This window comes from Monodon monoceros, unplaced genomic scaffold (assembly GCF_005190385.1).
Source record: "Monodon monoceros isolate NGI ecotype Baffin Bay Population unplaced genomic scaffold, NGI_Narwhal_1 Super_Scaffold_16, whole genome shotgun sequence".
NCBI lineage: Eukaryota > Metazoa > Chordata > Mammalia > Artiodactyla > Monodontidae > Monodon > Monodon monoceros.
Window position 1 is genome coordinate 92,024,169 of NW_021703772.1, and position 14,252 is coordinate 92,038,420.

At 39.5% G+C, this 14,252-nt stretch overlaps 1 protein-coding gene across 2 annotated transcripts in view; it reads right to left on the minus strand.

The window, feature by feature from the left end:
* Positions 1-14,252, minus strand: part of THSD7B (thrombospondin type 1 domain containing 7B) — a 975,661-nt gene that overhangs the window by 490,786 nt on the left and 470,623 nt on the right. For both annotated transcript variants that reach the window (XM_029224675.1, XM_029224674.1), the window contains one exon: positions 2,521-2,676. In XM_029224675.1, the coding sequence (XP_029080508.1) occupies positions 2,521-2,676 (156 nt within the window). The remainder of the gene's footprint in view (positions 1-2,520; positions 2,677-14,252) is intronic.

The window sequence follows — 14,252 nt, forward strand, 5'->3', positions numbered from 1 at the left end:
TAGATATTTTATTCTTTTTGTTGCAATGGTAAATGGGAGGGTTTCCTTAATTTCTCTTTCAGAATTTTCATCACTAGTGTATAGGAATTCAAGAGATTTCTGTGCATTAATTTTGTATCCTGCAACTTTACCAAATTCATTGATTAGCTCTAGTAGTTTTCTGGGAGCATCTTTAGGATGCTCTATGTATAGTATCATGTCATCTGCAAACAGCGACAGTATTACTCCTCTTTTCCACTTTGGATTCCTTTTGTTTCTTTTTCTTCTCTGATTGTTGTGGCTAAAACTTCCAAAACTATGTTGAATAACTGTGGTGAGAGTGGACAACCTTGTCTTGTTCCTGATCTTAGAGGAAATGGTTCCAGTTTTTCACCATTGAGAACGATGCTGGATGTGGGTTTGTCACATATGGCCTTTATTATGTTGAGGTAGGCTCCCTCAATGCCTACTTTCTGGAGGGTTTTTATCATAAATGGGTGTTGAATTTTGTTGAAAGCTTTTTCTGCATCTTTCGAGTTTATCATATGGTTTGTTAATATGGTGTATCACATTGATTGATTTGCATATATCGAAGAATCCTTGCATTCCAGGGATAAACCCCACTTGATCATGGTGTATGATCCTTTTAATGTGCTGTTGGATTCTGTTCGTTAGTATTATGTTGAGGATTTTTGCATCTATGTTCATCAGAGACTTTGGCCTGTAATTTTCTATTTTTGTGACCTCTTTGTGTGGTTTTAGTATCAGAGTGATTGCTGCCTTGTAGAATGACTTTGGGAGTGTTTCTCCCTCTGTTATATTCTGGAAGAGTTTGAGAGGGATAGGTGTTAGCTCTTCTCTAAATGTTTGATAGAGTTCCCCTGTGAAGCCATCTTGTCCTGGGCTTTTGTTTGTTGAAAGATTTTTTTTTTTTTTTTTTTGCAGTATGCGGGCCTCTCACTGTTGTGGCCTCTCCCACTGTGGAGCACAGGCTCCGGACGTGCAGGCTCAGCGGCCATGGCTCATGGGCCCAGCCGCGGCATGTGGGATCTTCCCGGACCGGGGCACGAACACATGTCCCCTGCATCGGCAGGCAGACTCTCAACCACTGCTCCACCAGGGAAACTGTTTTGAAAGATTTTTAATCACGGTTTCAATTTCAGTGCTTGTGATTTGTCTGTTCATATTTTCTATTTCTTCCTGGTTCAGTCTCGGAAGGTTGTGCTTTTCTAAGAATTTGTCCATTTCTTCCAGGTTGTCCATTTTATTGGTATATAGTTGCTTATAGTAATCTTTCATGATCCTTTGTATTTCCGCAGTGTCAGTTGTTACTTCTCCTTTTCCATTTCTAATTTTATTGATATGAGTCTTCTTCCTTTTCTTCTTGATGAGTCTGGCTAATGGTTTATCAATTTTGTTTATCTTCTCAAAGAACCAGCTTTTAGTTTTATTGACCTTAGCTATGGTTTCCTTCATTTCTTTTTCATTTATTTCTGATCTGATTTGTATGATTTCTTTCCTTCTGCTAACTTTGGGGGGGTTTTTTGGTTCTTCTTTCTCTAATTGCTTTAGGTGTAAGGTTAGGTTGTTTATTTGAGATTTTTCTTGTTTCTTAAGGTGGCATTGTATTGCTATAAACTTCCCTCTTAGAACTGCTTTTGCTGCATCCCATAGGTTTTGGGTCGTCATGTTTTTATTGTCATTTGTTTCTAGGTATTTTTTGATTTCTCTTTGAGTTCTTCAGTATTTAGTATTGTATTGTTTAGCCTCCATGTGTTTGTATATTTTACAGTATTTTTCCTGTAATTGATATCTAGTCTCATAGCGTAACAAATATAAACAAGCACCCAAAGGTTGAAGATTTCGCTTTAAGCCTGAGGACAACATCAATAGAAAACAACACACATAAATGTCCCTCATGAAAATTTGAAGTATAACATCAAATTCAGTATGTGATTCAGCCTTTGGGAATCTGAAAATAATAAATAGATATGGAAAACCATTGTTTCTTGATATGATTATAGAAATCGCATCTAATTTCTACAGTATAACCATTACATATAAAAAAATCATTAATTTATGGCTAGCAGCTATTTGATCCAGTCCAAGATGTCCATAAGACATTTGGTGCATGGCAAAAGCTCCTTGAAATTTGGTCCTAATCAAATCATGTGGCATGGGATAAATATGCTCATGGATGTTTTGGATAGGACCAAATATGAAGGACATTTTGGTGTGGAACAAATGTCTTATGGACATTTTGGTCAGGACCAAATATCTTGTGGGGTTAAATTATACCATTTTTCAGTAATAGTCACTTCACCAGCTATGAGCCTAATTGGAAGGTCAACCAAGGTAGGATTCTGTGCCCACAGAAATGTCTCCAATGCTTCCTTAATAACTGAATGCTGTCAGACTTGAGCTGGTTATCTACATTTTACAAACAAATATTGTCCTAAGCGGACTTAAGGAGCTATTTAGTGACCAGAATAAATAGCGTGCACTGGAAGGAAATGAAGCACATACAAACAAGGCACTCACCTTTTCTTCCCTGAGGATCGTGGCAGTTTTCATGGACGCACAAGCCCCAGGCTGACCAGGAAGATACTATACAGTCTGTAGAGCAAGGGATATTGCAGAGCTGAGAAGCTGAAGGGGCAGGTCCTAAACATAATGTCTTTTCCACGGGTCTCGAGACTGCATGGATGGAAAAAAAAAAATGGCCTGAGTCACATTCTCTGAACATCCCTAGAATTTTTCCCATCTTTATTTGGGTGGCTGCCTTGTTCACATCAGCTTTACGGTTAAACAGATTATATGCAAACAAACTATCAACACTCTTGCAATATGTACTACTTAGCTCCACATTATTAGCATTTGGGGTGAGGAAAGGCAAGAAAAGACAGTGACAAAGGGCATGCATTTGAGTTTCCTGTTTGACAGAGTATTCCCTGGGAATCCAAGAGAGGACTGGAAACCTAGATAAAAATTATCTAGAGTTATGAAGTTTAAAAAATTAAGTGGCTTTGTGAAGTTCTAAGATGAGTCTATCTCGACTATACAAATGACTGGGTTGTTGTGAAAAATTGAACCCCGAGGTGGGGTGTTTACCATAACCAATCTACTGCTCTTACTCCCCTGAGGGGTGGACCTCCCGAAGACACGGAGGAAAAATGGTTTTTAGAAGAAGAAGAAAAATCAGGATCTGCAGTGGCAGAATTAGCCCCTGGAAGTCAGTTGCATTAGAAAGCCTAGCCAGAGGCACAAGGAGTGTCTGCGTAGCCACAGGAAATGCCAACTAGGAACCTTCCGGCTCTTCCTGGTGTGCACCTGCGCCCGGAGAATGCCCAGAACTGGGTCAAGGCAGGAGGAAGTAATCATCTATCCATCAGTGGTGCTCATCAAGTGTCCTCTCTATGCGGACCCATGCTGAGAATCATGAAAATACGCTGATGAAGAAGAAGACGGGCTCCTGATTCTCATGGAGATTATAACACAATAGGAGCTAGGATAGCGATACCCCAAAACGACCCAATAAAAGAACAGCCAAATGCCTGACTACACTTGCACAGAGTGATCCCACACTAAGCGGGTTTCGGAGCAATTCAGACTTTGTGAGCCAATGGTTTAAGACCAGACGGTTTTATCTTATGGGTTGCCTTGTACTATGATTGAAATATTTCCTATATGTCACCTCCATCTGTTAAGCAGATCAGAAGCGCTTCAAAGATGGAGACTGGTATGAGACAATAGGGAGGTAAATCACCCCATCTACTTTACTTCCTCGCTCTTTACATAAGATGTGAATTGAATCAGATACAGATCGAACTAAATCACAGCTGTGACCAGCAGACTTTGAATGTAAACCAAAGCAAGAGCAAAATCAAAAAAATACTGTCATGAAGATGTTTTAAGCATCGGGGAAAGAAGTGGAGCGGCTTGAGGTGTCTATGAGGGTGAATGGCACAAACAAAAGCTTGCAAAGGAAAATGATAATAACGGTTTGTTTGCAACTAATTCTTTTACAGTTTACCAAAAGGATTTGAACTGACTTAAAATAAAAGACAGGAACAAAGCAAGATTGCTAACGTAAATGTCAAAGCTTGCAAGCCATGTGGAAGAGACAGGCAAGGGAAGAGAGAGCAGATATTGGTGGAAAGTAAAGGGGTTTCCTGGGAAGGCTGAGGAGAGGTGATGATCAGAAATTGTGCTGAAGATAACAACAGCTGGGTGGGGAGGTTGGCGCGACCAGGACTGTGCATGTACATATGACACTGATGGACCACAGGTAAAGAAGAACCTGTGAGATGGGGGAGGGGTTTGCAATTCCTTCCCCAGGAGTGAGTAAAAGACCAACAAGCAGCCATTCACTGAGTACATCATGCATTCATTCCAAAACCAGTGAGTACCCGTTTAAATTAAGCCCTATTGGATGGTGTCTGCTTTCAAGGAACTCTCAGTCGAGAAGGGTAAGTCAAGTAGCATTTTAACAAGATTGATGGAAAGAGATGCTTTAGAGTATTGTATAAACAGAAAGCTGCACAGCCAGAGGTCTTAAGGCAGAAGTGTGTTTCGGTCCAGGCCCATGCTTGGTTAGCATGTGTTCTCACAAACTCAAACTTTAGTTCCAAAAACAAAACCTAAGTAATGATGGAAAAGGACGTGGGGGCATGTAAACTGATTACTCTAGCTGTTAAATAAACATTTATAGTGCACGCCAGGCACTGTTTATAAACAAAACATCAATTCATTTATCCTGCATAACTTTGAGATATATACTATTATTATTCCTACTTTAAAATGGGGAAACTGAGACACACCTTACTCACTCGCTCACATTCCCAATTAGCAGGATTTGGAACAAGGTGGTCTGGTTCCAGAATCTGTGCTGTGAACCACTGCTCTGTGTGGCCTCATCAACCTACATTGCTAAGTACTTACCATGAGTTAACACTGTGTTAGGTGCTGAAGCTAGATTTGCAGTGAAACAGACAAGGTCACTTGTCCTCATGTAGCCTCTTTTTCAACGTGAGTTGGTACTAAGCATTCATGAGTCCATGAGCCTCAACAATAAGACTAGAAAGCCATTATTGCTGCTTCTCTTTCCTTTGCCATGGCTGTCTCCCTGTAACACCAGGCAGAACTTAAGTGTCTGATGATCAATGCTGAGAAGGTATCCCAAACGTCTCAGCTCCAAGACCCAGCAGACACTTGCTGTCACAGTCTCTGAACTTGAGGTTGGACCCTGCAGTTGAAACTGGTCAATGCACCAGCGCAATACCTAGGCTCACAGCAGGTCTGAACTAAATCTCGTTAGAAGCGCCAGAATGGCTTAACTGTCCAGAAGGTAGTTAAGCCTTAGGGTTGGTAGTGCAGTTGGAAAGAGACTGGGGAACTTGACATGAAGCTGCATTTGTCAAAGACAATGTTTTTTACAGATATTATGTTTATTTGGCTTATTTTTGGAGGGCTGTTGATGATTATTGGGAGGTGAGGGGTTAAGTCCCCTAAGGTCCCCTTTGATAAATACTTAACTGTCAATCAACTGACTGTTTGACATTAGGGTTAATGGTACTAAGATATGAAATTAGGGAGAGACATGGTATGCTGGTGAGGAATGGGGGGATTTCCCTGGAGGCTACTAAGCGGCATAATTGGAGGCCCAGGGGTGGGAGTGAGGCCATTTGTCAGAGCACTCATGCCTCTTCAGCACCTGCTGCTTTGAAAGACAGTAGATCTTAATCCATGTCAATAAATTCTTCCAGTCTCAGGGACATGTCTAAGATGCTTCATTTAGGCATTGAATCAATGGGCTTGGGTCAACTTTTCTCTATTTCAGCCCCCTGGGATACATTTGTTCTAGAAATAAATCATGAGTAAGTCACGAAGCACTTACCAGCTTCAGATCACTTAGGTAGTCAACTCCCCAAGAAAACTGAACATAGGATATCGCTACGCCTATTGACTCTTAGAGCTAGAAGGGGAGCTCTAGAGCTAATTTAGTTTAATTCAGCAATTTTACTGAAAAACTGAATTCCAAAGACCTTAGGTGGTTTCTCCAAGTTCACTCAGCCAGTCCAAGGCAGAGCAAGACCTGAGCCTTGTCCCTGGTGGCTGACTCACCTCCACCTGTTCCTCTTGGTTTTCCTTCCATGGAATGAAGGCATCAGACAGAATAGATGAGGTCATTCGTACCAAGCATATTTTGTTTATGAATCACAGTGACCACAGTGGAGGCAACCAGTGACACGACAGATCCAAGATATTCAAGAAGGTTGCAGGCTGTTTAACCCTTTAAACAAAATCCAAATTCCGCTCCTACTTTATTGCCACTTCAATACTCCTTCAAGCTCCATCCCACACCTCCCTGACAAAGCAGGAGATAGTGAGACCAAAATGTGCTCCACTTTAAACAACTGTTCTTTTATTTGTAGCTGTTCATGATGTAATAAAATTATCCTGGGAGGTGGGTGGGGTAGGGGGGCATACCTGAACCACCTCAAATTGGATGGTCTGGGTAGTTTACTCTCTACTGAGCCCTCAATTCTTCTTGACCAAACTCCAGCCATGATGTCTGTGGGAAGAGAAGCTGCTTTTCTAGTCACCTGAAATCCTTTCTCTAGATATACCGACTGAAACAACTTTATTTCTATTTGCTAATAACTGTCTGCTCTAATGCAATGGATCCCTGCTGCAATCAGTGTACCTATTCAGTGAAGGTCTATGCTGGTCCAACTTTCTCCAGCTGCCTTAGACCATGTCACCTTGACACCTTCTGCCATTCCTGTGTTGACCAATTGCCTGAATAGGTAAGCAATTAGCCAAGGTTTTATAGGCTATTTAGGTTTTGTAGGCTGCAATGTTAGCCCCTATAAAGACCTCTCACGGCCACGAAGTGTTAAAGACACAAAGTAACTTTTAACTCAGATCAATTGAGATCACTACATAGCAGTAGCTTTCTAAAGCTAGGGAATATATTACAGCCTGATAAGTGATTGCACATATGCAGTAGTCATTAATGCTTTGAATATTTCGGTGCCTAACCTGGAATTTTTCATTTGCAATAAGAAATTATTAAATTGACCTGCCTTACAAGAAATGTGCAAGTCTGCTACTAATCACCTTAAATAATGAATTACTCCATGAACAGAATGCTAATTAACAAAGGGGGTGGGAATATGCTGGAGTTGATACATTTAATGTTAAAGAAAAAACTGTTCTTAATTCTAGCAATGTGCACAGTTCATGATTTTCCTTAAGGACAAAGTGATTTTAGATGAACATACAAATTCCATCGAAATGATTTGTAATTAAGAGGAAAAATGCCTGTTGTTATCATTAGCATGTGACCACCACTGTAAAGAAAAATGAGTGCCTTCACATCTCCTCCTTTGAAACTAAATCAAGCTCTGATCCAAACTAATTTGAGTCAACACAGAAATAAGTTGACAAAGATTCAATAAGAGTATATTACCCCCCCCACCCCTACTGCTGGCCATTTTGTAAGATCTAAAGTTCAATGTCATTTAATGCCTCAAAAAGAAATTAAATGGAAATTGCATCATCATCATCAAAATTAGTTAATTATAATTAATAACTAGGTACCCTCTGTATTTTATTTAAAAAATGAGTAATGTTTGCTTAGAGTAAAAAATGTTATCACAGGAGCCAATGGCATTTTCTTGTTTTTTAATATGTCTATTATCAGATGAAACATCAAATGAGTCTTTAAAAATTTAACAAGAGTTTCAGGTAATTCTGCCATGGCGTAATGGAACTCAGCTTTCCCTCAGAACAGAAAGAAAGATCTTGATCATGGGCAAGAAATTAGTCAAACATATTGATTTTTTTCCAGTACTTTCAGGGAGGTAGAGATGAAAAGAAAGTAAAGGTGATGCTACTTCCTGGGAACTCTTAAAACCCAGATGATTTTGCCTGCTTTCTATCTTAGGGGTATCTGAGAACCCCTGCATTCTATCTTCAGTTGATTTTACATAAGATATTTGATTTGCAGAAAGACATCAGCCTTCACAAAGAACTTAGACCAAAAAGTTATACTCACTTCAATTTTCCAAATCAAACGCAGGCCCTGTCAATCCCAAAGGGAATTCTCACTCAAAACTCAGAACCCCCTCGTTCCACAGGGTGTCCAGGAAATCATAATATAAACAGCAATTGCTCAGAGTTAATTCAAAAATAATGAAAGAGCCCACTTATGTAAAAATGCTGCTTTCTAAATGGTTTTTGAGAAACAGTATTGCCTCTGGCATATGCATTTAGGGAGCATACTGACTTGGCAGAAATTCAATCCACCTAACTGCTGAAATAAATAGGCTTCCACAAACTGAAGGAGTCAAACGGTTGAAGGGGAAAGATAAATAATATTACAGTTTTAACCAGAAAGCTATTTTCCTTAAAGAAGCTTCATGTATTATTTCAATTGCCTTTTGCCACTGGGATTTGCAAAATAATGCATCATTCTTTTAACTTAGTGGTTAGAATAATAGCAAATATGTCTTCTAGCACTTATAGGCAGCTTAAAGAATTAAATCCCATCTCATCCTATTATATCTAATAAAGCTTAATTTTAGCCATATTGTGACTCTCTTGGCAAAGTACTGTGCAATACAGTTTGGCAGGAGGATGTATGTACCATAAATATAATATCTAAAAATAATCATTTCTAATTGCGGGAATTATGTGAAATTCGGCCACATGTCAAAAAATTTTCCAAATTTCATTCATTTCACATAGTGAATTCGAAAATACCTACCAACTAGTGATTTTCTTAATGCTACCGAGTAACAACATGATAAGTAAAGATGGAAAACAATATTCAGAATAAAAATGGACAAAATAAATGAAGTATGTATTCAGTTTTAGAAAGTAATTAGATCAATATCCAACAATTACAAAATTAGGGGAGAAATACAGTAGCCTTCAGACCTATATTCATATATTTCTTTATGATATATTCTCTCCTCTGCTCCTTTTTTAATTAATTTTATTGGAGTATATTTGATTTAGAATGTCGTGTTAGTTTCTGCTGTACAGCAAAGTGAGTCAGTTAAACACACACACATATATATCTTCACTCTTTTATAGATTCTTTTCCAATATAGTCATTACAGAGTACTGAGTAGAGCTCCCTGTGCTATACAGTAGGTTCTTATTAGTTATCTATTTTATATATAGTAGTGTGTATATGTCAATCCCAGTCTCCCAGTTTATCCCTCCCCTCCTCCTTTCCCCCTTGGTAACCATAAGTTTGCTTTCTACAGATGTGATTCTGTTTCTGTTTTGTAAATAAGTTCATTTGTACCATTTTTTTAGATTCCACATATAAGTGATATCATATGATATTTGTCTTTCTCTAGCTTACTTCACTCACTATGACAATCACTAGATCCATCCATGGCACTCCAAATGGCATTATTTTATTCTTTTTTATGACTAATATTCCATTGTATATACATACCACATCTTCTTTTGAAAATTTCTTTCTGATCGTTTCTCAGACTAGTGATAATTAATTAGGAAAATGAATAAGTGAACACTATGTCCCCTTCTAAAAAATTCTTAAAGAGAAATAAAATGAAAAAAATAGGTTTAAAAATATCAGTATTAAAGGCCAAACCTCAGAAAGGTAGGTGTTTTAGGGGAAAATGAGGAGCAAGGTGGGTGTTTCTGATGTGATTCTGAAACGTACTTAGAATTATTACTGGGGCTTCGCTGGTGGCGCAGTGGTTGAGAGTCCGCCTGCCGATGCAGGGGACACGGGTTCGTGCCCCGGTCCGGGAAGATCCCACATGCCGCGGAGCGGCTGGGCCCGTGAGCCATGGCCGCTGAGCCTGCGCGTCCGGAGCCTGTGCTCCGCAACGGGAGAGGCCACAGCAGTGAGAGGCCCGCGCACCGCAAAAAAAAAAAAAAAAAAAAAAAAAAAAAAAAAAAAAAAAAAATTACTAAAAGTTTGATGGAGAGGATGAAACTAAATTATAATGATTATTTTCATCTTAAAATTTAAGATTAAAGGGACTTCCCTGGTAGCACAGTGGTTAAGAATCCGCCTGCCAATGCAGGGGACATGGGTTCGAGCCCTGGTCAGGGAAGATCCCACATGCTGGGGAGCAACTAATCCCATGCGCCACAACTACTGAGCCTGCGCTCTAGAGCCCGCAAGCCACAACTACTGAGCCCACGTGCCACAACTACTTAAGCCCACGCACCTAGAGCCCATGCTCCGCAACAAGAGAAGCCACAGCAAAGAGAAGCCTGTGCACCACAACAAAGAGTAGCCCCCACTCACTGCAACTAGAGAAAGCCCGTGCGCAGCAACGAAGACCCAATGCAGCCAAAAATAAAATAAAAATAAATAAATACATTTATAGAAAATAAAATTTAAGATTAAAGTCATTCCTAAGTTATTACCATGAGTTCACAATAAGCAGCCCACCCCTAGATTTTCTTAAAGAGCAAAGGATGACCAAAGAAGCCATTAAGGCAACTTGGAACTTGGAGAAGGAGGGCTGTAAAGCTGACCCTCCACTGGGTACACATAGCGTCACTAGCTCAAATCTTTTTCCTTATCAACCATATCCAACCCATCAACTGAGGAAAAACAGAGGTGACCGTAAAACATCCCTAAGTCCATTGGGCAAGAATTGGAAAGAAAAAGGATATTTTAAAAATACAAAAAAAAAAAACGTGGTTGAGATAGAAATGTGTCAGAGAGCAGGGACAGGGAAAGGGACACGGAACAGGAAGATCTGGTAAGAAAGGTCAGAAGGTGGCAAAAGAAAGCAGACCTAAGTCTCCCAGACTTCAGTACCGGTCACAGGATGCCCTGTTACTCCATCAGCAAGAAGGGCCTTCATCTGATTTAGAAGGTCTGATTTAGGTGGATATAGAAGGTGGATGTTTCAACCCGGGAATAACTCAATGGAAATGGTAATGAGAAGGGGAAATCCATGTTCTCTGAGGTGACACAGTCCTCCAAGAACATCACAAACTCCAAAGCTTAAAGCCATTCCTAAGGGGCCACAAAAGGGGAAATATGTGGTGATTACTTAAGAGAGCCAAGAAAGAACTATTGCTCTCTAAAACAAATATGCGCACCATCCTGTTTTTAAAGGAAGGGAAAGAAAAGGGCTCACTGTACCTGACAGCCTTGTTAGCATACACTGCTTTAAATCTGCAAATTGTTTTAGACTGAACAAGTTAATTTGACTTCAAAGGAAGGCTCATGGGATTCACCAGGTTCCTAAGTAGTGAGGGGAATGAGACACCACCTAAAACATTTTTAAATGCAGAATAGTTCACTCTTTTGTACGAGAAATTGCATTATACATTTTTAGAAGTAACACAAAAATTACAAACCAAAACCCCTGCATTGCAAAACTGGTTGAAAGTTCTTTTCCTCCCAGGCCTATTCATATATTACAAGTCGTACTTTCTATAGCTCTTCACTATGTCAAGGCCAATATTATAAAGTAGTAGCTTCCCACTTGGATAAACCAGTGGGGTCTAAGGTAGATCCAACTCAGAAGAACTGGGTCAGGACTGGAAAGGGGATAGCAGAGAGTGCAGTAAGGACTTATATCTTCAAAAATCTTTATGATTAGCAGGTCAGGGAGTCAATGTTCTGAATAATTTATTGAGTATGATTTTGCAAAGCCAATTGGCCAAATATCAATACTGTCATTAAAATCCATTAAACTGAAAGTCTACCAGTACCTGTGTAAATTGGGCAAATTGTTTAGCAACTGATCTTCTGTAAAATAAAGAGACTATCCAATGTTTCTCACCTTTGTTGTGTTATCTCCTCCCCAAGGAGCATTTGTAAACATTTTTTCCCTTATTTTCCCTTTTTCCCCTATAACATTTTCACACCACAAATATACTGTGTGTAAGTAAGTTTTATACACATACACTGTATATGTAAAAGGTGTAAGATTTTTTTCACCCCAAGAACCTTTTTTTGTCCCCTTGGGGGCAATATCATCTCCTTTGGGAATGCATGGACTAGACCACATATTGACCTTAAGTTTGTAGACTAAGCAATCTACAAGTATATTCTGGTTCAATCAGCAAAATATTCTATGAGACAAGTACTACTAGTATCTCCAGTTTCCAGTGAGACAATTGAAATTTTAAAATTCTGCCCCAGCTTCTATAATGAGCAAAAGCCGAGCCAGGACCTGAACCCGGCCAGTGTGATTCTGGTTTTCCCTTTTCTTCACCATGTTAGACTCTTCCAGCTCAAGGCTCTGAAATTCTTGAATTCAGTGCACATTTTCATGGCTGTAGGTTGGAACCTATCTTTTTAATTTGACTACAGTGCTTCTCAGTACCTGTGTTTTGCTTGAAGTCGGAATCTACATGCTGAATTTTTTTTTGCAATAATCAGGAGATAATACATCAACTAATATGATATGTTATTCTCTGGCAGAATTCTGATGCATACAGACAATACAGACATTTAAAACAGCTGAAATGCTGTAGAATTTTACAAATTTTGTCTTTTGTTTAGACAGTAGTCAAGTTATTAAAAAGCTGTCTTGAGAAGTTGCATACTCCAATTTTTTGTACATTTAAATATATCATCAGAGCAAAACAGGTTATAATATCAAAACGACAGTGATTTATGTTTTAAAATATTACAGTTGCTTTCTATGAAGTCTTAATTTGAGAGAAAAAGCAACAAAAATAATGAGATAATTACTTAATTTTAAAACACAATTAGATGATTTTATATTAAAAGCAGTGTGGATATACTCATAGCTTATTTAAATACAAATAAACATTAATTCTGAAAGTATTCCTACGTATTCTTAAAAGGGAGGGTGAACTGAATTTTCCAAAGTAATACAGATGTCTTTATATCATAAAATGAGACACAGCTGCACGCAACAATTTTTTTTTTTTTTTATGTTTGTATATGTGTTTTTTTTTGCGGTACGCGGGCCTCTCACTGTTGTGGCCTCTCTCGTTGCGGAGCACAGGCTCCGGACGCGCAGGCTCAGCGGCCATGGCTCACGGGCCCAGCCGCTCCGCGGCATGTGGGATCTTCCCGGACCGGGGCACGAACCCGTGTCCCCTGCATCGGCAGGCGGACTCTCAACCACTGCGCCACCAGGGAAGCCCCTATGGTAAAATGAGAATTTTAACTGCGCAAATATTTTATGAAAATCTCATTCAACCAAAAGCAGAACTTCTAGAAGAATCTATTGACAGTACATTCATAGTGGAAGTTGTAAAGAAAGTAGGGAAAGGAGCTGCTACCCCAGAACAAGGTCTGACAAATGAGAGGTTATCTTTGGCAGTGTAGACATGACAAGAGCACTGGCAGAAAGCAATCTGAATGGGATTAACTGAGATTCTGTCCCCTACAGTCCTATTTAGTGGCAGTATATAGACACTATTTTTCTAACCCTCAAACTTTTGATTGGCTAAATATAGTATGGTTAACATAAAAAGAAGTGAATTGTCCTAAAGAAGGAGAAGAAGGAGAAGGAGGAGGAGGGTATGAGTTTAAAGAAGAAAAAAGATAAAGAAGCCACCAGAGGATAAGAATTTGGAGGAGAAAATTGAGGCAGAACACTGTGCCTAATGGCCCAATGAGAAATGCTACTGAGTTGAAGAGTATGATGTAGGATATGTCTCTTCATTTTTTTCTTCCTCCAAATCTTCAGGAAAACATCCATTTCTCATTAAATCATTGTTTCATTGGAGCTCTGTTTGGAGACGGCGTTCAGAGACTGAGCCTTGTTCCAAGACGGAGATGGGTCCATTGGGAACCAGCCATGGATGGTCCTGCTGCACCCTGGTTTCCCTTCAAGTTCCTTAAGAGTTTGTGACAGACGCAGGAGCTGAGCTAGACTTGCACCCAGAATTCAGAAATGAAAGTTCCAAAAGTCGTGGGCTAAATCTCATAAGATGGAATACATTTTATGGTGTAGGCTCACCCTGAAAGGGATTCTGTCCCTCCAAATTACAAGAACACCATAGAGGATTTGACAGAATAAAGCTCCAAGGGGGCTGTGGGGCTGCATGGGGACTCTCCGATGAGCACACATTGTAAAGGCTTGCACACATTTAAAAAGAAGGAAACACAGCCGAGACCATATGTTAGTGAGTTTAGCATGGCATTATAATAATGTTATAAGGGTTAAAGCTTGGAATAAATTGGGCCTGTAAAAATGCTAAAGAATGCAAAAGAGGGCAAGGGGCACTTTAAAAGTTTTACGGTTAAAAAAAAAATGACTGGATGACTT